The sequence below is a fragment of the Sinohyriopsis cumingii genome, chromosome 11, assembly GCF_028554795.1.
Source record: "Sinohyriopsis cumingii isolate HCF-2022 chromosome 11, ASM2855479v2, whole genome shotgun sequence".
Lineage (NCBI taxonomy): Eukaryota > Metazoa > Mollusca > Bivalvia > Unionida > Unionidae > Sinohyriopsis > Sinohyriopsis cumingii.
In genome coordinates, this window is record NC_142971.1 from 13548277 (window position 1) to 13574797 (window position 26521).

Sequence of the window (26521 nt, forward strand, 5' to 3'; positions counted from 1 at the left end):
GTGTCAAGTTAAAACAATGTTACAATGTTAAAATTTTTTAAAAAAAACAGAACAATAAAGTTACGAACAATTAGTTTCAATCCCAAGAATGATAATTTTATGCTGTGTAATTTCCACTGCAAGTAAAATGGCATCTCCATTTACTGCCTGAGCAGTCTGTGGCCCTTAAATGCAGTGAAACATTTAGGCTATATAGGGAGTGTGGAGATGGGCTGCCAGGTTCGACACCAGCGACTTCCAGCAAATCGGCAGTGGGATAGATATGTTAAAGAGTTTGTCATCAAAAGAGTGACACTGCATACTGTACCATCTAGTGAATATATATGCTAGCCATTGCTTGATTCTTTCTGGAAGCAACATAAGAAGACTCAGCATAAAGTTACTCCAAGCATACCAGTACCAGTACTCCTTATTTTCTCAGTGAAGTTAGATAATGGAAAAAGCTGGTCATTGTAGAGATTCACTCCCTAGAGGCATACCACCAATTTATCATCAGCTGGAGGCATACGACAAATTTGTCATTGGCTCTTCCCAGATCAGATACTTTGCCAGTTTTTAAGTCTGCTTTTAAGTTGTACAAAATCAGTTTTTTATTTTATAAAAAAACATTTGCTTTGTTGCAACTTTTACTGTACAATGATTATACTTATTATGAGGGAGGCATTCATTAAAGATAACATGAAATGCTGTCAGGCTCTTGGGGGACCAGAGTTTTCAGGTCAGATATTTAGGAAATTCTCAAACGATGCACCTATTCTCCCTGTAATGTGGCCCTGTGCTTTAATTTTTTCTCACTTGTATTGCTCCCTCTTTTGATATATGGATAGCTGTGGGCAATCTGTGGAAAAGTACAAGGCTGGAATTTAGTTGTTGTTGTTGTGGGGTTTAACGCCATTTTTCAGCACATGAGGCAGCCAGTATTAATGGTGGAGAAGAACCTGGGAAAACCCTGGAAAGAACCACCGACACTCAAAAAGCTACTGGCAAGCATTTTTACATACCCACATTAGCTGAATCCGAGACTCGAACCCATGCAGACAGAGGTGAGATGGCAGTAACGGACAGCACTTTAGACCACTCGGGGCCCCTCAACATAAACAGTACAGACAAGGAACCACATGAAACATAATGCAGTAAAGACAAAGAAACATATAAGCAATAAGGACAAGGAAACACATAAGCAGTAAGGACAAGGAAACACAGAAACAATAAGGACAAGGAAACACATAAGCAGTAAGGACAAGGAAACACAGAAGCAATAAGGACAAGGAAACACATAAGCAATAAGGACAAGGAAAAAAATGGCAGTAAATACTCATGGTAGTCTTAGTTAAGTAAACAAACTTCACATAATCTAACAATAAAAAAGAACCTAAAAAGAAATTAGGGTGCTACTTACCTTAAAAAACTGTATGCCACAATAACTCCAACAAGAAAGGACCATATTGCCAAGAAGACATTGATATAACTGAAAGAAAACAACATCTAGGCCTTTAGGAATGTCATTACACAGGCAATAAACATAACTAAATAAACACAACCTAATCAATGTCATTACACAGGCACTAAACATAACTAAATAAACACAACCTAATCAATGTCATTACACAGGCAATAAACATAACTAAATAAACACAACCTAATCAATGTCATTATGCAGGTACTAAACATAACTAAATAAACACAACCTAATCAATGTCATTACACAGGCAATAAACATAACTAAATAAACACAACCTAATCAATGTCATTATGCAGGTACTAAACATAACTAAATAAACACAACCTAATCAATGTCATTACACAGGCACTAAACATAACTAAATAAACACAACCTAATCAATGTCATTACGCAGGCACTAAACATAACTAAATAAACACAACCTAATCAATGTCATTATGCAGGCACTAAACATAACTAAATAAACACAACCTAATCAATATCATTACACAGGCACTAAACTTAACTAAACAGACACAACCTAATCAATGTCATTATGCATGCACTAAACATAACTAAATAAACAAAACCTAATCAATGTCATTACGCATGCACTAAACATAACTAAATAAACACAACCTAATCAATGTCATTATACAGGCACTAAACATAATCAAATAGACACAACCTAATCAATGTCATTACACGGGCACTAAACATAACTAAACAGACACAACCTAATTAATCTCCAGCATTTAGATTTATACCCATCGTTAACATCCTTCACACAAGTCAAATGTGCAAGGAGATGCATTATACAAATGACATGTAATGGTGTAATTCATGCATCTTCAACCCATGACCCACAGACTGTGTGCACCCCAGTTCTTCCATCGTATGCCCCACCGTTTGTCACCTTGTGCTGTAGAGACTTCCCGTGATGTACATCATCACCAGGTTGATAGTAAAAGATGTAATTCATACACTTTTGTAACACAAGCCCTGTGTTGTCTATTACATCATGCAGTACAATACACATATATGCACTCCTTTCTGTCAGAAGAGAGAACTACTAGAAGGTGAGTGGGAGTTACCAAAAGTATTCCTTTTTCTTTAAAACAGATAAAACGTACCTACCATAATATGGCGCATCATGCTAAAAACAATTTTTATTTGCTCCAACACCACCTGAAAGGTCGAGTTTCAACAAACATGATTTTCAGTACATCAAAAAAAATAATTTAAAAAAACACTTCAATCTATGCCCATTCCATGCAGCAGGCATAAATGGAAAACAGTCCTGATTGGAACTGATGTAAAACTACCCACTGGACAGTTTAAATAGTCACAATTAAATGGCAAAAGGTCAGGCATAATACCACTATCTCACACATTACTTAATAGATGACAATAACTACTGTGATATGTCTGTTGACTACAGTGGGACAGCCCATTGTGCTAATACGCATAGGTAAAGATTAGGAAGTGGAACAACACAACATAGGTAAATCAATGAGATGCTAGATGCATGTAGGTAAGTAAAAGTTGTTACATATCATTGCCTTGAATCTGAATATAATGATTATTGACAGGTTTGTGAATAGTGGCACTGAAGTCAGATTTTACTAAATATATAAAACATAATACTTGATTATTTCACTTGCTGAAATAATGTCCAAGTGTGATCAATTTTTAAGGTGATTCAGGAAGCAATTAGCTATCAGCAAAGCAAGCAAAACCCAGCAAAAATAAATTTAAGAACTCCTGGTTGATGGAGTTCTACTTTGTGAAGCACAGTAGAAAGGCGTGGGGGGTGGAGCATTTAATTCTTTGCAAATACTGCAAACAATATATTGATATACATGTTTCTTGTCAAGATAGGAGCACCACCTGTGTGTAACATATTTGACTGAACAATCAGATTAGTTTGTGTTAAAATATTAACTATTAACTGACCTGTACTTCTCAGTATGGTTTTATCTTTGAAACAGGCTGTCTGAAAGACAATATTAAACACACACACAGACTGACTGAAAGATAATATTAAGCACACAAACAGACTGACTGAAAGACAATATTAAGCACACACACAGACTGACTGAAAGACAATAATAAGCACATGCTGACTGACTAAAAAACAATAATAAGTACAAGCTCATATTTGTACAACTTACTTTTGTTGATAAAGCATTAACACCCATACTGGACAAAAGTGATTACAATGTATTACTAATGTGTTACCTGTAAATCCCTCACCAAACTTGAAAATATTATGCCCCCCTTCCCCCAATGAAATTGCAAGATCCAGTATGTGATGTATATTCACTGCTATGAAGTCAAACATATCTCAAGATCAGAATGCATCCAATACAGATCATTCAATGCTGATGATATGGTTTTTCCAGAACAACTTGTATTCTGACCAGAAATTCACTCAGAGAATAGAGCAGAGAAGTCTGAACACCAATACCCTCCAGTCTCTAATGAGGATATTAATGGACACTAATAACACTTGCAAACCTTCAAACCTCCTTTTGGACTACTAAAAGTAGGAAAGGCTAACTAATTAAGCCTATATTCTGCTATCCTATAGTCTTGGTGTGTGTTTTTATCTAATTTCCGTATGGATGTGGTTATGTGAGTGTCTGCACATGTGTATGGTGACGATATTTGACAAAACTAAGTCTGCTAACAATAATTTTTCTTTGTAAGTGTATTAAATGCTTTGAACAAGAAAGAAAAGTTATTTTCAGATTTGAATTTCCAATCATCTTATATCGGCTTATATAAAAAGTTTTTTTTTTTCTCAATTGTACAATGTTGCTTTTCTTGGGTCATGCACACTTACCCCCTTTGTGACCTCAAACACTTTTAGAGCAGTCCAATGAAACATCCCAAACCAATCCAAACCATCTCAAACTCTTGAATCACCTCACACCCTCTTATTACATATATGTGTGTGTGTGTGTGTGTGTGTGTGTGTGTGTGTGTGTGTGTGTGTGTGTGTGTGTGTGTGTGTGTGTGTGTGTGTAATTTGGAGTTTTAATGTAGCTTTAAGAATTTTGTAGTCATATCGCTATGATGTCTGCAGTGTGGCAGTTTAGAGTGATGTCTAGCACTGGGGCATCACGCCACAGACATGTAGCATCATGTCCCACCTAGTCACATTATGCTGACACCAGGTCGACCAGACCTAACACTAACCTCTTACTGCTGAGCGCCTAGCGAAGCAGCTGCTAATACCATTTTTATAAGTCTTGCTGAGCGCGAAGCAGCTGCTAATACCATTTTTATAAGTCTTTGGTGTGAACCGGCCAGGGTTTGAAACTACAACCTCCTGCATCTGAGGCAGACACTGTAACCACTAGGCTATCAAAGTGGTCTCTTATTACATACATAAAAAATCAAATAAAAAGATACTTTTTATTTATATAGTTTACGAGAGCTACAGTCAACCAGCAATCATAAAATTGCTCTGCCCACACAATCACAAATACTTTTACTCTTTCCTTTGTCATGTTCCTAATGATCATATTCTCATCTGGAGTGTTACTAATTCTGTACTGTTGCTTGGCAATTTTTGCTTTGTGTATCATTATTTCCTGACCAATGTGACCTATTAGGTCCAGTGCAACTCAGAAAGATTGTTATTAGTTGTTTAATATCACTCAATATAGTTTTGAGTGTTAAAGGATGGGACAACCCAACTCGCAAGAATTCAACCACAAGGTATTGTAATCTTTTAAGAATGATTCTTATGCCAATAGAAAGATTTATATGCAAACAAATGGCATGACAATGGGTTTAAAACATGCCTTGTCTTAAGCAAATATTCATGTAGCTGAGTGGGAGAAAAAAATTGTCATCAGAACTCTGGAATTACCATTGTATTTATGAGGATATTTTCTTCATTTGGATAAAGATCTTGTCCAAAGTCTTAAATTAGTACAGAAAGTGTAGACTTTTCACATGTAACAGTTTAAAAGGAAATAACTTCACATGGAACAGTTTATAAGGGAAATAACTTCATAAGCAGATATATTTTAATACTAGAGCACATTTCAAATAAACCAACACACATCAGCTAATGCATCAAAAAGTTTTCATCCTGGGCATACATTCAAGAGCATTATTAAATTCTAAATACTGAAGTTTGGATGGACTGATAATAGTTTTCAGCCATTGTATAATGTGAATGCGGTTGCTGATACATGCAATATTCCTGAACTCAAATGTTGCTTACCTAGTGTTATATGCTGGAGGAATCACTTTTTTCTACAATTTTTGTGAAACACTGCAATATTCAGGTGCTACAATTTTGTTTTTACTGAGACAAATACAAATTTAAGTTACAACAATCAAATATGCATTTCTATACAAATTTCAAGAAAAATTCAATTTTAACAAATTTCCGATTGGTACTCAAAATGTTATATATATGTAATTGTTTAGACCACAATAAACAATATGTAGGTGAAACCAAAAGTAACATATACAGGAATTCGAACTGAGGACATTGATCCCATATACGTTTAAAAAGATAAATAAAACAGTTATTGAGACATTTGTCTACAACATGTAGAATGGTCCAGGGTGAAATACTGGACAGATTATTAAGAGTGGAAATAAATTAGGTTTTCCCTACATCGTAATCTCTTGTTTTCTTGTATTATGTTCATCATGACGATGATGATGATGAAATGTCGATAATTATAATGATTATGATCAGCAAGAGTGTCAATTTATATATGTAATTATTTTTTAACAGAAGTTGTATGGGATAATTTTAGACATATCGATTTAATTTGTACCTATGAATCAATCTATGCATCATTTGCCTATTTAGATATTTATATAGTGATGTAGTTTTCTTTTTCTTTCCTGACTGTTTTTTAGCTCTTTGTTTTCCAGTCTCATGCCCTTTGTTGATAGGTCTGTGCAATTATTTATACTTATCTGTCAGGCTACCTGACTATCTATTTACATATCTATTTAATCAAAATACACTCCTACCATTATGCCTCTGTCCTTCTGTCCCTCATTCTCTAAGATAATGTACCCCTGTATGTCTCTCCTTTAATGAAGTCTGTGCTTATATGTGTGTGTGCGTGTGTATTTGTGTGTTTGTGTGTGTGTATTTGTGTGTGTGTGTGCTAGTCTGGATACATACATGCCTTCCTACATAGTCCCACCCATTATTCAGACTATATCTCTCTGAATATTTACTGATCATTTTTAATTGTCGTTTGATATGTTCATCATTTTCATCTGTCTATCACTCTGTCCATCTGTCTGCTAGCCTGTTCACATACTAGCCACATACCTTCCTCCTTCAGATTCTCTCTCAAGGAATATTTTTCCTCTGTGTTTCAGTGTAAGGTGTACACAAATGAATGGTGGGGTTTTATGGCGTTGCAATTAGGTCTCTATTACAATTACCAGCATTATATGCATATCCACTTACTTAAAAAAAATACTCATATAGTTTTGCAGAGTAGGTGAATCAAATAAACAAAGGTACAATGCACAATGAGTTTCTTTTTTAACTGAAAAGATTAAATGCTTCAAAAAACAGTACCAGGGTATTTTTTGATTATGTGTACACAAACAGTTGGAGTATGCTATCCCTTGTATCATATACACGCTAAAAAAGAAAACATTCACTTGTCTGCTTGTATTATGTAGAGTCCAATGGTCGTTTGCTTCTCTTTTGTTTTGAAGTTTCTTTCTATAATAATATCTATGTATGTAAGTCTATGTAATTTTGTTGTAAAGTGCTTTGTTTTTATTAAAGTTAAAGAGTTATAGTGTAATTACAGTAAATTATATAAAAGAACCAGTAGCTTATTTCTTTATATCTATTATTTAAGAGTTATGAGTGGGTTTTGGGGGTTGCGGCTGGTTTGGAATGGTTTGGGGTGTTTCGATGGACCCTAGTCCTACATGTAAGATCATGACGCTGATATTTATGTTGTGGGCGCCAAGGTCTTACAGCCTAACTAATGGCACTGTGTAGCTTGTTTTTATGTCGACTAACATCGTTACGAAAGTCAAATTTTCCGGAATATTTCACAACTGACAACTTAAATAACGACGCTTTTCTACAAAGTAAAGTCATACTGTTTTAGTCAGACTTTACTTACTCTGATGTCTTTTCTCTAATAAATTCCAATTCTCACAAAAGAAATGGACCTGTTTTCAAGTTTTGTCGGTCTACATTTCAGTTGGCTGGAAAGCAATGAAAGCCAGAAATGCTAAAATCGGGTTAAGTTGAAATATTATTCTTTAATGAAACTAATAAAAATATAGTATGCCTATTGGAACTTAAAGCAACGGTTCATTTCATTCAAAAAACATATCCCCAACATGAACCTACTTGAACTTACTTCAGCATACCTCAACTACTGTCGCACTGCAACGAATTCAAATGTATGTCAACTGAACGTGAAAATGCGTCCATTTGCTAGCATCATATTTTCATTCCGCAAGGATAAAGACAGCACAGTAAGTATATTAATTACACATAAATTAGTGGAAGAGTGTCGATATAGGCTGCCAAGTGTGTGCAATCTTCCTGAAACTTGATTACTCATTCCGATGTCAACAACATCGAAACATGCTATAAAAGGCTGTTATTTGGATAGTAAGACATAGCACTAAAACGAAACCAACATGTGATTACATTGTAGGACTATGATGGACCCCTTCTATATAGGGTCTGAATATGGCAGGTATGTATTAATAGATGCATGTAACTGCATTGTAAGCTTTAGATTCTCATGGGTGTAAAAGATACGCTATCAAATGTTTTGCCATTATTTCTGTTCGAAAAATATTTATTAAAACAAATAGGGATGGTCGTTAGTATCGTATGAGACCCGACATCATTTCAAGATTAACCCGAAACGCAAATCATACGAGATCACGTATCCATCCAGTAGGGTGAAATATCACGTGATAAACGGTCTACAAATATAACAACCACTTCCAGTTACATATATGAGATAATGCCAAAAGTAAGAACAAAGAAAGAAAAGGTATTTACAGAAATACTGTAAATTCTGCTTAAGAAATGGTATTTACAGAAATACCATAAATTCTGCTTAAGTATCCCCATACCGACCCAGCTCTAACACATTATGCGGCGGCATAATTTACCCAAATACACCCAAATACTGCCCAAATATACCCAAATACTGCCCAAATATACCCAAATACTGTCCAGAAATAAGCACATGATACATTTAAAACTAAAGAGATTTAAATTCATTGCAAAGTTAAGTTCTGGATTACACCTTCGACAGTTAGATACAATTAGCTATTGTGTGGTCAGATTTTGTCTTTTGGTAATTTGCTGTTTATTTCTCTTAGAAAAGATGTATACTCTGATGATCAATATATATTTGGTATATAAATATAACATGGAAATGAGACAGTAATGAGAAAGAAAAGTCAAAGAATCAGTTGGAAACGATCAGACACCAAGTTATAAATAGATTCGTTAACTATATCAACATTGGTGCTGAATTGGATTTTTTTAAAGCATTTTTCTATATACTATGTATATAGAAAAATGCAAGGGAAAAACGCAATTCAGCATGCATCCAAGGATTTAAGCCAAAGGTAACAATTTTTGCACATGTATATATATATATATATATATATATATATATATATATATATATATATATATATATATATATATATCTCTGTGTGTGTGTGTGGTCAGAGTCTATATTTTTTAGCAGAAATAAACATCAATAAAAGAAAAAATTTGACCACACGAAGGCCAGTCCAGACACAGAAACTATATAGTAGACAAAACATTACAGCATATACATAGCGAAAAGTTTTAAGAAAAAACAACACAAAAATATCAGAGTTGGAACAGGAACACATAAGTCTTTGAATGTTTCGAACAAAGAGCCATGGGTGGGGGGACACACTCTAGGCCAATATCTAATTATATCTAAATGTTGAAGGTGTGTCCACAAATAAAAATTAACATTATTGTAGAATATAGATATCTAAGTATTAAGTATGCAAATTAGGGACATATATATGTCGTCCCGGACTATGTCGATAATTTCCGAGCAAATGGTAATTGGAGATGTACGAAACGTTTCGTACAACGAATTTCTAATTGCTTTAGTCATTTAAAGTATTCATTTTTGACCCAGAACTTAACTTGACAATGAATTTAATTAATTTTTTTAGTAGTAAATGTATCAGTTGCTTGTCTCTGGACAGTATTTGGGCAGTATTTGGGTATATTTGGGCAGTATTTGGGTGTATTTGGGTATATTTGGGTAAATCGTGCTACCCCACATTATGTCAAGTGAATGAGATTTTTCTCACAACTATTGGTTTTAAATCCGCAGTTACCCGATTTTACAACACCATCTGGAATTACCTGAAGAAGACAAGCGTCAAAATAAGCAATACCCCAACAAATGATGTAAATTTTATATGTTGATGGATGATGTTTCTCATTCGGTACCATGTTACGGCCATTTTTATGTACTTCCGTTTTATTTGGAAAGCTTCGGTTTCGTAACAAGAATATCATAAATATTCTATCCGTCACTTCGTTATGGACATGATAATTTTTTGGTACTCAGGATTCGAGTAAATTAGTTTCATGAAGAGATTTACAGAAAAGATTAAATATTTATCAATGATATAAAAGAAGATCCCAATTAAATTACAGTCTTTCTTTTATTTACATTGTTAGTCACGCCATCTTTACTTTTGTTTGTTTCTATAATGCGGGGCATTCTTAGGCGTCACTATAGTGCATACGGGGTCAATCCATGCCAAGAAATAATATTGGATGAAGTTCTCTCTCTCTCTCTCTCTCTCTCTCTCTATATATATATATATATATATATATATATATATATATATATATATATATACACACACACACACACACACACACACACACACACAATACACTGACAACGAACAGTGCGAAACTAGTATCTAATTAGCCTGAGCGCTTTCGACTCTTTAATGTGTCTTTCTCAAAGGCAACTACAAAACATATACAAGAAAAACAAATAAAACAGAAAAACTGCTATGTTTGCGAAACTTTACATCCCGTACGAAATAAATCATTAGGCAGATTTCACCTGGAACTTAAGCAGACTCCAGGCGGAATCTGCCTAAAATGTTAAAAATCTGGTTAATACAAAGGCGGACATGCAAAATTGGAGAAGTCAAAGATGAATCCATCTAGAGTCTGTTTAACTCTAAGATGGACTTTTGTCAAAATCCTGCTATATAATACATCTTTAGGCATAATTTTGGACTTGGTTGATTTTCCACCTACCATCTAGGTGGAATTAGGAACTTAATCACTGGCATCTATTATATGAAAGGAGGAATCTGGACTTAGTTTATTTTCTAACCAACATCTAGGCGGAATGAAGAATTTAGTCATTATTAATTACATCAGTTAATAACGCAGAATTAGGACTTGGCTTTTGTGTGACTGTAAAGTTAAATGACTGAAAATATAGTGACATTTTGTGATTGCAATATCAGTGACTTTTCAATAAAAATATCAGTAAGATATAATAACATTTATTGTTTCTTGTACAATTTGAATGATTTTCAGCAGCATTTATATTTCCTGTTTCTGATAGCTGTAATTTTATTGTTTATTTTGGGCACAATTTATAACTTCTTTCCACATCTTCCCTTGTTAAATTTCTTTTTCAAAGTTGTTGTTGTTGTATTTTTGTTTAACTTCAATTGGATTTAACTGCCCTCAAACAAGTTTTCATCTTGTTTTCCGCTTTAAAACAGAATTTCGCTTTTCTCCTGACCTGAATTTCCTCGATATGGACCCATTTTTTAATATCGTCTCCGAATTTTTTTTTTAAATAATGCTCTATCCAGTCCCATTCCTCAACCAGCTTTCAAATAAGTATTTGTCCCGTTTATTGTTTAACAGAGGCTCGTTGTATAAAGCTTTCTGATTGGTCAAAACTTTGTAATTGCCCAATGAATCGTCGCGTAACAGAAACTGATGGGAATGAGCATGTTTGCTAAACATAGCGATTCAAATTTTCGAGCGGGATACGAGATTGAATAACCATTTAAAAAATGTGCGGCGATGAGAATAGCTTGAATGCAGAGTCGATGGGAGCATAACTAGTCAATCTATATGAAAACTGAACGCCACGACAATCATTTTGTTTTTTGTGCCATAAAGAACTTTACAGTAGCGGTTAACTAGCTACGATGTAGCCTCAACTTGATTTGTACACGAGGTACGAGTAAGGGTACTAATATTAGTACTAGCGGCTAACGTGCTAAATAGGACAAGGAATTGAACCAGGAATCAGGATGATTTCGAAGTTATACAACTCCAAACTGATTAACTTCAGAATTTAAGGAGGGACAACATGTAGATCACTGGTGGAAATTGTTGCCAGATATCCATGTCTATCAAAGATGGTCATATTTTTGCGGAATTTTCTTGGCTGAAACGTAGAATCTACTTTCAATAACGTGAGGCATTATTGTGTATATTATCCAAATATTCTAGATGTGTTAGAATTCAGTGTAAAATAAGAGTAATTATATCATGATAAACGTTTGTCACGGCTGCTTATGGAACAAGGACTAATTCAAGAGACCACAACAGCATCATAGTTTGTGCAATCAAAAATCCAGTCTACAGTACAAGTGGCAGGCTCCTAGCTTTTCTTCCCATAATCAGTGTCTCAAATGGATGATTTTCTGTAATTCTGCATTATTCTCAAGGCTGAATTTTTCAATGCAGATTAATATTTTATATATGTTTATGTGTTCACAGATGCCTGTGCATATGTTCCAGGCTTGATACTTTGATTTTAAAACCACTTAATTATTTAGTGTCAAGCCAGATATTTCATATCATGTTGTATATACTGTATATGTTGTACATCACAGATAGAAGGCATCAAGGTAGATTAGTTCTGTAACTAACTGAATTACCTTCTCTAAAAAAAGTCATTATTATTATTATTATAATTTTTATTATTATTAACTTCCATTTCTCTTGCCTTGGATGTCATATAATTACAACATCAGTATCATTGTTTTCATGCACACTTAAATATCACCTTGGTTAATAAAGTCCTGTTTAATTCATATGTTATTTCTTTGAAACCTACTGAAATGTCTGAAACACTACTGAAACTTCAGTAAAATACTATATAATGATCAAAATTTTAGTGAGACCTCTACATATTTTCAATGAAAGTTTTGGTCAAAATATTTGTGAAATCTCACCAAACTTTAAAGTGAAATGAAAAATACTTAAGTCATGCCATCATGGATTAGATTTTGTATGCAAGAAAGAAAATGGCATTGCCCCTCGGGACAAGAAAAACCTAAATCTTGTTTGATACTGTCTGTCAAAATAAAATTTATGATCCATTTTAAATATTACTGTGAATATTTATCATTGATTCCCAGTAATGTCTAAAAATCATTAGGCAGTTTAGTAGAAAACTGAAGTATATTTTTTATGTTTTAGGCAGAAATTGCTTTTAAAAAAACCCGTCTGAAATCCACCTTGACAGTTTCATTATTGGATGGGGTTTCTGCAGGTATTTCCATCTAATTAGGCAGAAGTAAAGATTCCGCCTAGTAACAGTAATTTGCATATTTCGAGCTATATTCCACCCTGAATCTTCCTAAAAGTGATAATAAGGGGAATCTAGGTTAAATAAGCGGAATAAACAGATTCCCTCTAGTAGACGGAATAAACAAATTCCGCCTTGTAGGCGGAATAAACATTCCTCCTAATAATATACGGGAGTAATTTGCATATTTCGGGCCATATTCCACCCTGAATCCGCCGTGAATCCACCTAAAATTTATAATAAGTGGAATCTAGGCTTTATGTGAAATCGCTTTAAAATTCCACCTGGAATCTGGTTGAAGTCAGGGCGGAACTTTTCGTACAGGATGGCTGTTTCTACAGGAATTAAACCTTTTAACTTTAATATGTTTCAACTAGTTTATTTCAGCTTGTTGCTGATACTGGAAAATATTTGTATTGACCTAGAAATTGATGGGCCATAACGGAGTGCTTATTTAGGCTTCAAATCGAGCAGGAATTTTTAATGAAAAGTAAAACGCTTTCGACCATGGGTGATGCGACCTTGCCCATTCATTGGTACACCAGTTGGAATTGTTACATCTGCATCAACCAGCACGCATTTATTCACAACTTTTCGCAGCCGCCAAAAGCAGTCTTAGCACAGTTACCAAGCCGTGGTTTACCATAACCGAATCTGAGACGATGATAGCTGAAAGGAAAACCGCGTGCCGGTTTGAAGCTGGAGCACTTTCGCGGAGACAAATCCGAAACATGGATGTGATTTAAATGCAGTAAATTTCCAACAAAAGGCGCCTATGGTTATAATTTTTTTTTTTTTTTTTTTTTGCCGTTTTTTGTCTTTCTTATTTTTGTTGCGCGAGACTATTCGCAGGCATGACTTTGGACCTTTACGAATTACATTCGCGCTATACTAGCAGGCGAAAAAAGTGAAAGTCATGGGATATTGAAGGTGTTGACTCAGATCGGTAAGCCCGGAATAAAAACCCCATTACCACGCTTCTATTCGCAACTTCAGGTAAGCAGCCTCTGTGTGTGTGTGTGTGTGTCAAGCAGACTGGAGGTGGGCATAATCGCAGCTTTGTGGTTAATCCTACTGATCATGCATCGAATATATGTCGAGAGCTGCCACGCGGACCACCTCTGCTGTTTACGTAACAAGACTGACCGTGAAGTTGCGAATGCATCGAACTATTTTTCCTTCACAACTTTTGGTAAATCATAAGGTTACAACACTCGTGGAAATGGTCGAGAGGCTTTGAATAGATTACGATTTCTTTTTTTCTTTTTCTTCTTTTTTTGAGAAGAAATTTACAACTCATTCTTTACTGGTATCATCATCATCATCAGTCTCATGACCTAGTGTGGTCGTTGAGGCACTGTGCTCCTGAACATCTGACAAGTTCCCTCCACTTGTCTCGATCATGTGCCAATGCCCGTGTCTCCGCAAAACTTTTCCTGGTCCATTCTGTGATGTTGTCAGTCCACTTTTTTCTCTTTCTACCTCTCCTTCTGCCACCCTGGACGCTGCCCTGCGGGACTGTTGTGGATAGACTGTTGGCTCTAGTGACATGGCCATACCATTTCAGCTTTCTCTTTTTGACGGTGGTGAGGAGGTCCTCATATTGGCCTACTTTGCGCCTGATGGTGTTACGCACTTCTTCATTTGTGATGTGGTCCTTGTAAGAGATGCCAAGGATGGTCCTGTAGCATCTCATTTCAAGTGACTGGATTCTTCGTTGTAATTCTGCTGTCAGGGTCCATGCCTCACATGAGTACAAAAAGACTGAGATGACTAGAGCTCGCAATAGTCTGATTTTAGTTTTCAGACAGATATTCTTGTCTCTCCAGATGGGTCTTAGCTTTGACATAGCTGCCATTGTTTGTGCTGCTCTTGACAAAATTTCTGCTCTTGATCCCTCTTCAGTGATTATGGAACCAAGATATTTGAACTGGCTCACTGTTTCCAATTCATGTCCTCTGACTTTAATCTTGGCTGATATTTGTTTGCCACTATTTGTCATCAGTTTTGTCTTCTCAGCGCTTATCTCCATGTCAAGTCTGGAAGATGTTTCATCCAGGTTCTTCATTAAGGTGGCTAGCTCGTCTTCACTGCCTGCCAGCCCATCAATGTCGTCTGCAAAGCGGAGGTTGGTGATGTTACGCTCTCCAATGCTGACTGTCCCACAGTGGTTTTCCAGGGCTTCGCTCATGAAACGCTCTAAGTAGATGTTGAGCGAAGCCCTGGAAAACCACTGGTAGTATATACACAATTTTTTTTCTTCTCAAAATGAATCAAATAGGTCTACATTCATCTCCATTCGCGCATTACATAATTTTAGGATAGAAATTCAGCAACACCTCTGCTACATTATTTAAGCCAATAACACGGTTAGGACTGCAAAGTAAAGTTTTAAATGTGTTGACAGCATGATTGATGACGACCGCAAATTCAGCTCAAGCGAACGATCGATCACTTCACAATACCCGGTAGAAAAGTACTGCAATACAAAACAATGCAATGCGACACTATACAATACAATACAATGTTTTTTTTTTGTTTTTTTTTATAAAGGCGGTACAATAGTATAACAGTTAAAAACAAAGATTGTTATACATTGCATCGACCACCAATGTTACTAGTCAGCAAACAATAAAGACGATTGCATGGGTAATCATGTTTCCAGAAGATCTGGCGTAATAAGCATGTTCTCTTTCCAAAAGAAAAAGAAAATTCAAAAGAAAAGTAAATATAAAGGTCTCTTTTGTGTATCAATTTTTGGGAAAATGGTTTCAGTCTGTTCGGGTTTTGTAAGAGTGGATCAATTTAGGCACAGATTTGCAATTACAAGGCATATTTTATGCAAGACCTTTACATTGAACGTTTATAAATCTACAAAACACTATCGAAAACTCGTGTATCACAATACATCATTAACACAGACCTTGCAGACATGTATATAAGAAACTGATTTTAAAAAAATAATCCATTTCTTGCATGAACGTATTTCCAATTTACAAGAATATGTAAAAAGAATTAGGATTGGGAGCAAATTCATTAATACCGGCACACGTCATCATCACCTGCCGACCGTACATGCGTCATAGATCATATTCCTTCAGTCTGAGATCAGTAAAGGACACTGAGTATAGCATCTCAGAAGAAGCTTATTTTTGACACCTTTACAAATCAAAACAGGGCTTTTACTTCGATAAAATAATATCTTATTTTAATTTAATTACTGTGTATTCTGTAATAAGATTGCATATATACTTGTCTTATTTCTTAAGTTTACGCCCAGGTGTGTATTTTCTGTATTCATGATTGCACTGTATTCAAATCAAATACGCTGAGCAGACTGTCAACCTAAGAACATTGCAACCTCTGTGCTAACGCATCTGATTTATTTCAGTTTGTTAACAAATACCGTACGAACACAAAGTAAACTAATTCCATATTTTCTGGGGAAACTTCTTTCAAATTTATGAATGTAGAGAGAAGAGAAACTAATCCAGTACAAGAACCTAACATTGGTAAAGAAATCACATCGATTAAAAGAATACATTCAATTTAAAAATAAAAGCAACATACTGGACAAGCTGTAACATTAAAAGGAAGAATCCTCAAAAAGCTACTCTGTAAGAACTCCACCAATGTATCTAGAACGGTTTTCTTGATACTCGTCATCTTTCCGTATATTTTATGTAATAATAAATAAATTTCCGTTATCAATTACCTTTTAATAACACAATTACTCAAGTAATATCAAAATATTTTTTCTTTACTCTCTCATTTTTTAAGGTCGAGTCCTAACAACGGCCCTTTTGCTTGGATGTATGATTAAAATTAATGCAGGCTGTCGATACAAGAGGGACCGTTCATGTTTGTTGAGCCCATGTTCAAAACACTGCTGTAAGCATTTTGATCTGGACCCCTAAGTTCTAAAGATGTGTGAATGTGGTTCAGAATGAATTGCATTGGCTTCAAAGCGAAGTATCCCAAGTATGAATAAAAAATATGAAGGGACCTAGAATGTAATACCAATGTAATATTAACAGAAATCTAAGTTAAATTCCTCCACAGCTGTGAGCTCGACCTCAAGGCCAAAACAAAAGTAATTGCGTTTCATGGTGAATCTATGTATTTCTTCTTGATGATTCAGCCCAGTTTTGAGAACACTCCATTATGAGGTTTATGAAACAATAGCAAATGAAAAATATATGCAAAAGCTTAAAACAAATCTTCTGTGAGTGTAAACTTGATCCCAAGATGAAGGGTGCGCGTTAATGAGTCGCGGATGGAATTGCCTCTGCCATGACCTTCCATCAGATCACCTCTGCATTATATGTCATCTTGACGTATCAGTTCCTAACCCTCCACCTTTATCTGCTACTAAGACAAACCTCGGTATGATAAATATAACCAAACTAATGTACGACATCCAAGCAAACTGAACAACTCGCTTACCTCCTACAGCAGAACAACTCGATAACTGCATGCGTTCATTGCTCGACAAACATGCCCCAGCTACCAAGTGCAGAGTATCAATTCAAAAGTGTTCTCCATGGTATAGCAGTGTTAGGGACCAGCTTCGCACTGCTAAACGAGACCGCTGTAAAGTTGAGAGGCTTTGGCTTTCCACCAGACTCACTATTCATAAGCAAATCTATGAAGCCGCTAAGAAGAATGTTACAAATATAGTCAATGCAGCGAAATCAGCCCACTACACTACTAAGATCATGGAAAGTTCCAGCTGCAAAGAGCTATTCGAGATTACTAACAAGCTAATGTCAAGGAACAAATCTACACCACTTCCAACTACCTTCTCTCCAGTCGACCTTCCGGACATGTTTGCAAATTTCTTCTGCGACAAAGTACAAACCATTAGAGATAAGCTTGACACCACAATTTCAACTGACTCGTCGTCACCATACAGTTGGGATACAGAATTTGAGCGGCAACCATTAGCAGCGATTGAACCTGTCCCTATGGATTTCGTACGTACAATTCTGATGAAGAGTGCATCAAAGTCATGTGACCTTGATCCAATTCCAACATCACTGCTGTTTGAGTGCTTAGATCCGGTATTGCCTTCACTAACTGATGTTATTAATACCTCTCTCTCATCCGGGGAATTCCCATCATTGTTCAAAACGGCCATTGTAAAGCCTCTGCTGAAGAAACCAACACTAGACCATAACGATTTAAAGAACTACCGCCCAGTTTCTAATCTCCCATTCATATAAAAAATCTTAGAAAATGTTTGTTCTATCCCAGCTTGTATCTCATCTGAATTCAAACAGTCTTTTTAGCAATGTACAATCTGCATATCGCCCTTGACACGGTCCTGAAACTAGTCTTCTAAAAGAAGTTAATGCCATTCTCTTCGTTGGATAGCGGAAAGATTACAGTCCTCACCCTCCTTGATTTGTTTGCAGCATTTGACACAATATACCATGATATATTACTTCACCGTCTCCGGCATGTATTTGGCATTCGAGATACAGCCTTACTGTGGTTCAAGTCCTACTTGGTCAACAGGACACATATTTTATCTGCAAATGGAATACATTCCAGTCCAGGTGATCTATGTTGTGGTGTTCCACAGGGGTCTGTTGTTGGAACTGTTCTCTTCATTCTGTACACTCAGTCGCTCTCAAGTGTCATAGATCATCATCCAGTGTCTCACCACTTGTACACTGATGACACCCAAATATACAAATCTAGCCACCCAACTGAAGTTGATGCTGCCATCCAACGTTTAGAGAGGTGCATTTCTGATGTGAAATCATGGATGACATGTAACAAGCTGCAGATGAATGATGATAAAACTGAGGCCGTTCTGATCACAACACAAAGACTTTCTCATTCACATCCTTTACCTCAAACAATAAATATCAGCAACACCAATATTAAATTCACTCAGTCAGTACGGAAACCTAGTGTTACTCTGAACAGTACTCTCACATTGCACCAACGTGTCATGAACATATGCAAGGCTGCATATCTTGAGCTGAGACGCATCAGCTCAGTTCGCAAATATCTTTCAGTTGATGCCACTAAAACATTTGTGTGTTCATTAGTACTTTCCAGACTGGACTATTATAACTCAGTTCTGTCTGGTTCATCTGAATATCTGCTCCAGAAACTTCAGAAAGTTCAAAACACAGCTGCTCGGATCATATTTAGAATATCACGATCAGAGCACACCTCCCCGCTGTTCTGTATCCTACACTGGCTATCCATTCGATCCAGAATCAAACACAAAATTTGTTTTCTATGCTACGTTTCACTGTCGGACTCTAGTCGGGCGCTATACAAAGTCCTCATTTTTATTATTATTATTATTATTATTATTATTATAACAATTTATCACAAATATGAACAGAATTTACCAATAAGTTTAGAAATAAAAAGCTAATGAAAAACATAAAACCAAAACCGTAACAAAACTGCTGATGACAATGTCGGTTCTTCCACTCGATGACATTCGCAACAACTGAAATTGTAACATCTGATGCGTTGGTTATATCGTCCGCGTCGAGTTACAAATGGCTTCAAGCAGACACAAATACGCCAACTCCATTTTCAAGCAACGTATGGCTTTTTCCGAATCAGCTACCTTCCGAGGATACATTCTCCAAATGGCATATGCTAGGAGAGAATGGATAACAAGCACTGGGGCGTGAAAGAAATTAGTTCTCTTTTTATGTACTCCATCCATGCGTGACTACTTTAAATTCGAACTAAAAAGTGATAAATATCCAAGCCGGAACAGAAGCAGCGCGTGATAAAAGCAGAATAATAAGAATTTTTAATAAAAACCGATCACATCTATTCAAATATGAAGTAGGTGTGTACTTGTTAATTTTACAAAACTTAAAAACGAAATTATATCTCAAGACAAAACTGGTAACATTACTTCTGAATGTGTATATATTTGTTCCTTATATCACGCACACATTTTTAGTAAACAAACTTTCCGAGTAATTTACGTGGTACGAGTTTTGAATTTAGGAAAATCTTAGTGCACATACTAGTGTGAAACGGGTCCCTGGAAGGAAACTGAATTGTGCAGTTGTGCAGATTTCAAAGTTTAAGCATATAACATATCCGCAACTTGATATCCTAATATATATATATATATATATATATATATATATATATATATATATATATATATATATATATATATATATATATATATATATATATTGTATGGTATACTTAATTTGTATTATTTGTTGGTTTATACGTAATATCGTTATATAAATCTGTTACATCCGTACTTTGTACTTGACCTTATTCAAAATCAAGTTCACTGTCTACTTTACCAGTGACATTTATTTTGTGAACAACAGAATATATAACTAATATTTTCTCTATGATTGTGGATTAAATATTCAAATCTTCATCAATGTAAACATGTTTACCCGAATTTTAGTTAAAGATAAGTCTTGATTCTGACCCTAGACATTTTTAGGATGGAAGTTTCCATTAAGTGACAGTACGTTTCCATAAAATGGTAATTGCGATCTAGGTCAAGAAGAGAAGTATATGATCATGTTTACCTAAAACAATTGCTCATTCTTGCCTTAGCATCTTGAAGCAGAATCAGCCTAATTGTTGTGTTCGGTTTTTCATTGGTTGGATTTGTTTATTCAAATTATTATTCACTGGAGATACAAAGAGCTCATCAATGCTATTATTGGACTATTCTTGGACTGGAACACCAATTTGGAATTATAATAATTCAGACAAGAGCATTTTGTGATTATATTACTGTGATACATCAAAAGACTGTTAGCACATCATCACAATTCAGGTTACTTGTACATCAGAATATTCGAGACAAGAGGCACATACAAAAATTCAATATTAGAAATTATTTGGAACACAGCTGGAATTCAGTTGGAACTTTGCATATTTGGACTTGTGACAGAATTTTCCGGACTATTTGGGATTTAATTCATAATACTATAAGATCATTTTAAATTTTCACGTTGTATTATAGGGAAATAAATTACTTGTTAAACTTTACAAAACTTGTTGATTTTCGCTCTTATAAATAAACTAAATGAACTCCAGTCACAATACAATTGGGGTGACACCTACATCATCGGAAGTGATGCATTCCGGAAATTTTAAGACACCATGGTGGATTTTCACTTCTATTTATGGTACAGTTTGCTATAAATTATGTAGTAATCAAACATTTTCAAGCAAATGATGGTATGTACGAAAGACAACAGATTATCAGCTAATTAGTTGTCTTTGTTTGGGTATTGTATGACGTGTAATTTCTTCAAACACCTCAACGGACGTGTCAGTTGAGGTGTTTGAAGTTATCAGCAGCGCTTGGGACAAATATTTAACATCGATAATAGTCTGAGAAACTGCTGACTTTGGTACAGTATGTATTGTTTGTATGAAAACTCTTCAAAATACGCATATATTTAATAAACTTACCTCGAAACAACAGTTTAGTCAAATATGGTGGTCAGTCAAAACACATTTTGTAGCGTTATAACCCACTGACTTTACATGTGCACTCCCACGGCTCTAATATTTTATTATTATTATTATTATTATTATTATTATTATTATTTGTATTATTCTTTCCAAATTATGTGAAGGCAAAATATGTTCTGGACATGGATATTTCACGCCGAAAGAAGCACGTCCAAACAAAACCTCCATATTTTGATATGAGCTCCATAGCTGGGTACTTATCCGAGGTCCGAATGAAATCATCTGCCTTGTATACATAGTCCTTGCAAGTCCAAGTCTCACCTGCAAGTCTCCTACAGATCACTCACAAACGTCACATCTATCTGTGTGAGCTTAAGTCTCGGCTCGACCAGTGTGGGTATGTCAGAAAGCTTGCCAGTAGCTTCCCGTGTGTTGGTGGTTTTTCCCCAAGTTCTTCCTCCACCGACCGAATGTACGGACCATATCTAACCTATTATGTATTGAAACACGTAAAACTGCAAAATCTCTCTCTCTCTCTCTCTCTCTCTCTCTCTCTCTCTATATATATATATATATATATATATATATATGTGTGTGTGTGTGTGTGTGTGTGTGTGTGTGGATCAATAAATAACACAAGTAGTGACACATGTAGCTATTATAATTAAGTCACATAACATGTCAATTAAGAACAGTTGCAGTATATAAATAAAAAACTACACTGGGTATTTTAACAAAGAAACAAACAAGTTGAGACAGCTATTTTCACCTTCGAACAGTTTTCTGGCTTGATATCCCTTCATTTTACATTATTGTAAGTCTTCCATATGTATCGCACACCTGCCGACGTATTTTGGACCTAAATATGTATTTCCAGCTTAGCGTAATTGAAATCAACTTATCAGCTTCATAAAGAGCAATCAATATATTCAACTTTTTTAAAGGCTTCAAATACTCCCCCGTCGAGCCTCAGCCAAGTTTGCTCTAAGCTGAACTAAACTAGTTCTTCCTTTATTTGACTAGATGACTGACACGTGCATTTAAGTGAGCAGATACTAGACAAGGTAAGTATAAAGGCATGATATTTTACAGTTTATGGACAGCCATTCCCTGCTAGTTCGTTTAATGACCTCTTGGTTATAATAATTAGCTTTACGCATTAAGTTTCAACATCTAGTTCGCTTACTGCTCGTTTAGTTGAATCGTGCTGATCGTTCCGACTGATCTAGATATCGCCATATTGTTAGACTTGGTGAGGCAGAAAATCAGAGGCGGTCGACGGGGTGGAATAGTACACTAAACGTCTAGTTCGTTTTGTCTTTCAAAATGACGCTCTGCACGCAGTTTTCATGATTGGCTCATGTACAGACAGCTAAATAACATTAGAATTAACATCTTCTAATAATTTAATTTTTGGTGGAGATTTTTGCCCATTTTAATTATACACCATGTATTTTTATGATTTTAGATGAGCACAGCAGAAACTATAACAACTAAACAAGTACTAAGTAAAAGGATGAAACAGCTTATATCCACAAAACATACACTAAACACAGATGGGTAGAGAAAACGTGGATTATTGCATATTTGAGTGAAAGGGAGAATCTTCACATACTTTTTATAAAACGAGAGAAAAGAAGAAATAGGGAAAAGTGTCTTTAAACGAGTGAAACTACACGTCTATTTTGTGCTTTTGGCAAATTATCAAACTTTTATAACAGTAATCAAAGTAGTCTGTGTAATTACGTGTTCATCGTACGTATAACCATATTGTTTTCAAAGAGTTTCGAATGTTTTCATTAGCGAATTGACTCCAAAGATTTACAATAAAAAGTACTAGGAAACGGTGCAGACGTATACGCTACGGATATTCCCCTATCCATTCGTTCCTAAAACATATAATATCATAATTTTATTCACCGATATATATATATATATATATATATATATATATATATATATATATATATATATATATATATATATATATATATATATATATGTGTGTGTGTGTGTGTGTGTGTTAATACAAAATGATACTATCATACAGGGATCGAATCTCCGTAGAGTACGAATTAAAATCTCTCTGACCTGTATGATAGTATTATTTGTATTAAAATATTAATTCTGCCTTCTATTATCAAGCATTCTTCTATAGAATCCAGGGATAGAACGTTCTGTTCTCTCTGGTGTATATTTATAATTCTCTATAATTAATTCTATATACCTTGATTTCTTTCGTAGGAATCCTGAATGACTATGTAGGCACATGAGAATTAATTACTAGGTCGTCATGCGAGTGTGTCTGCTATACACGAGTGCGTCTGCTACACACGAGTGCATATGACACAGATTGGGTAACATCATTTTTTTGGTGATGTGTGCTTAGTCGTGAGGGAATTTAGGCACTCGTGCGCAGGCAAGGCGATGGGTGCCGTTTACCCGCGGACCTGGGTTCGAATCTCTATAGAGTACTAATTAAAAATTCTCTAACCTGTATGATTGTATTATTTGTATTATAATATTAATTCTGCCTACTATTATCAAGCATTCTTCTATAGGAATCCAGGGATAGAACTTTCTGTTCTGTCTGGTGTATATTTATAATTCGCTCTCTCTCTCTTTCTCTCTCTCTCTCTCTCTCTCTCTCTCTCTCTCTCTGTTCAGATGGCGAAGAAAATGTGCTGCTTGCATTCATACACATAATACACGGGGTTTTGTTTTGCTGGTGTAACGCCATTTTTCAGCACATGATAGGCTATACATGGCGGTCAGTATATTTCATGGAGGAGTGTGTGTGTGTGATTAGGATTTTTAACGAAGCTGTAACAATTTTTCAGTCATATCGCTACGATGTCTGCAGTGTGGCATTTTATAGTGATGTCTAGCACTGGGGCATCATGCCGCAGACATGTAGTATGATGTCCCACCCAGTCACATGATCTTGACACCAACACTAACCTCTTAATGCTGAGCGCCTAGCTGTTAGTACCATTTTTGTAAGTCTTTGCTATGACTCGGCCGGGGTTCGAACCCACGAACTCGCGCATCCGAGGCGGACGCTATAACCACTAGGCCACCGGAGCGGTCATTTTCTGGAGGAAGAACCAGTGAAAACTGCGGGAAGATGTGTGTGTGTGTGTGTGTGATTTTGGATTTTTAACGTAGCTTTAACCATTTTTCAGTGATATCGCTACGATGTCTACAGTGTGACAGTTTATAGTGATGTCTAACACTGGGGCATCAGGCTGCAGACACGTAGCATGATGTCCCACCCAGTTACATTATCCTGACACCAGGCCGAACAGCCCTAACACTAACCTCTTAATGCTGAGCACCTAGAGAGGCAGCTATTAGTACCATTTTTGTAAGTCTTTTGGATGACTCGACCGGGTATCGAACGCACGACCTCCCGACCTCTCGGATGCTCTAACCACTAGGCCACCGGAACGGTCCCCCGGGAAAAACCACCAACCCACAGGAAGCTACCGGTAAGCTTTCTCACATATCCAAGTTGGCCGAACCAAGACTCGAACCCACACGGGCAGAAGTGAGATATCAGTGATCTGTAAAGGCGAGCGCCTTGCTCAGCTACACTGAGCTTCGCCGTCCTACCCTCGCCTTCTCACACAAAACTCAGGACCCTGGATGTGCAAATGTTGTAGTCGTATGATTCTTTAAGTACGATGGCGGTATTTGGCCAGTCTTAGTTTTGTATTTGACGTTATCAGGGAATGATCAAGAAATATCGTTTAGGGTGAGCGTAAACAAGTTAGCAAGGGGTCTATGCGATTTGACCACAAGTGGGAGTTAAGGCTGACTCCACTCCCACCCCCATATCCGACCCTGGTTATATCCAAGTAACCAGTTTAGCTGGGAAGTAGTAAATGGGGATACCCTAGCGACAATGGGAATTAGCATTACAAACACCCCTGGGACAATCTGGCGACAAGGGAAAATTAACATGGAGAAAAATCGTGGGACAATCTGGCGACAAGGGAAATTAACATGGGAATAAATCGTGGGTCACTCTAGCGACAAGGGGAATTTAACATGGAACTATAGTGTGGGTCTGTCTAGAGACAAGGGGAAATTAACATGGGAATAGAGTTTGGGTTTGTCTAGGGACAAGGGGAATTGAATATGGGATTTTTTTTTTAAAATTTAAATTTAAATTTAAATTTAAAAAAAAGGGGTAGGCAATGGAAAGGCTATCTCTTTTCGAGAAATATGGCTGGCCCTGAAAAGGGCCTTTGGGTTTATGTTAATATTAATATTAACATAGATGGCATCTGTCACATCTTCTTCTTCTTCTTCTTAAACTCCTTCTAACTGCCGGTCCATACACAAGTACCCTCTTGAGACATCCTTGTCTTTCTATGTAAACTCTCCTCATCCATTGACTAGTATCTGTCCTATCAACAACAGTCCACTTGGACCTGACATACATGAGCATGTCCGTCCTAAACATCATGGAAGACACAAGGGTGGATGACTCAACTGTGGTCCACATCTTGAAGCGACGAGAATAGGTGAATCAATGCAGTGAACTGCGCTTATTTATAGGTACAGGAAGGATTGAAACGGATTGAATTCATTCACCAATCCGAACACGCGTTACAAAATTCAGTCAGCTCGCATCCAATCCGAAGAGAGCAGTCTGTGACGTCACGTGGTCTATATAGATTCGTTAGCGCTTGTGTGCAGTCAATCTATGCGACAGTGATTCAACATGACGGAAACTCAGAAAACGATCCATTGGGGTGCACCAGCAGGGGAGACTGCCCAAGGGAACCCGGACTTACTTTCAGAAGAGGTACATTGGGATTTTGTGGATTTTCTTACCTCGCAAGAATTTGTTCCGGAACCTTCGTTACCTTCTTCATTACCGCAAGTGGAGAATTTTAGACAGAGACAGAAAGAAGAATTGGAGAAATTTATGCAACGAAAAAAGGAAGCGGAACAAGCTTTTCTCCTACAGCAACAG

The 26521-nt window shown here is 36.2% G+C and overlaps 2 protein-coding genes across 7 annotated transcripts in view; one reads left to right on the forward strand and one right to left on the reverse strand.

The window, feature by feature from the left end:
* Positions 1-9962, reverse strand: part of LOC149787630 (sorting nexin-14-like) — a 128106-nt gene extending 118144 nt beyond the window's left edge. For 5 of the 6 annotated variants that reach the window (XR_016424079.1, XM_089973805.1, XM_089973804.1 and 2 more), the window contains exons 1-2: positions 9855-9962; positions 1400-1468 (exon numbers count right to left, since the gene is read on the reverse strand). Coding sequence is in view for 5 of the 6 variants with exons in the window: in XM_089973804.1 (XP_089829930.1) it covers positions 1400-1468; positions 9855-9955 (170 nt within the window). In the remaining variant the exon portion in view is untranslated. Of the gene's footprint in view, positions 1-1399; positions 1469-3397; positions 3438-9854 lie in introns of all 6 variants that reach the window. The other variant, XM_089973807.1, reaches the window with a different exon arrangement.
* Positions 9963-22537: 12575 nt separating this feature from the next.
* LOC149787631 (uncharacterized) overlaps positions 22538-26521 on the forward strand; it is a 32854-nt gene continuing 28870 nt past the window's right edge. The window contains exon 1 of the mRNA XM_089973808.1: positions 22538-22598. The gene's annotated coding sequence lies outside the window, so the exon portion shown is untranslated. The remainder of the gene's footprint in view (positions 22599-26521) is intronic.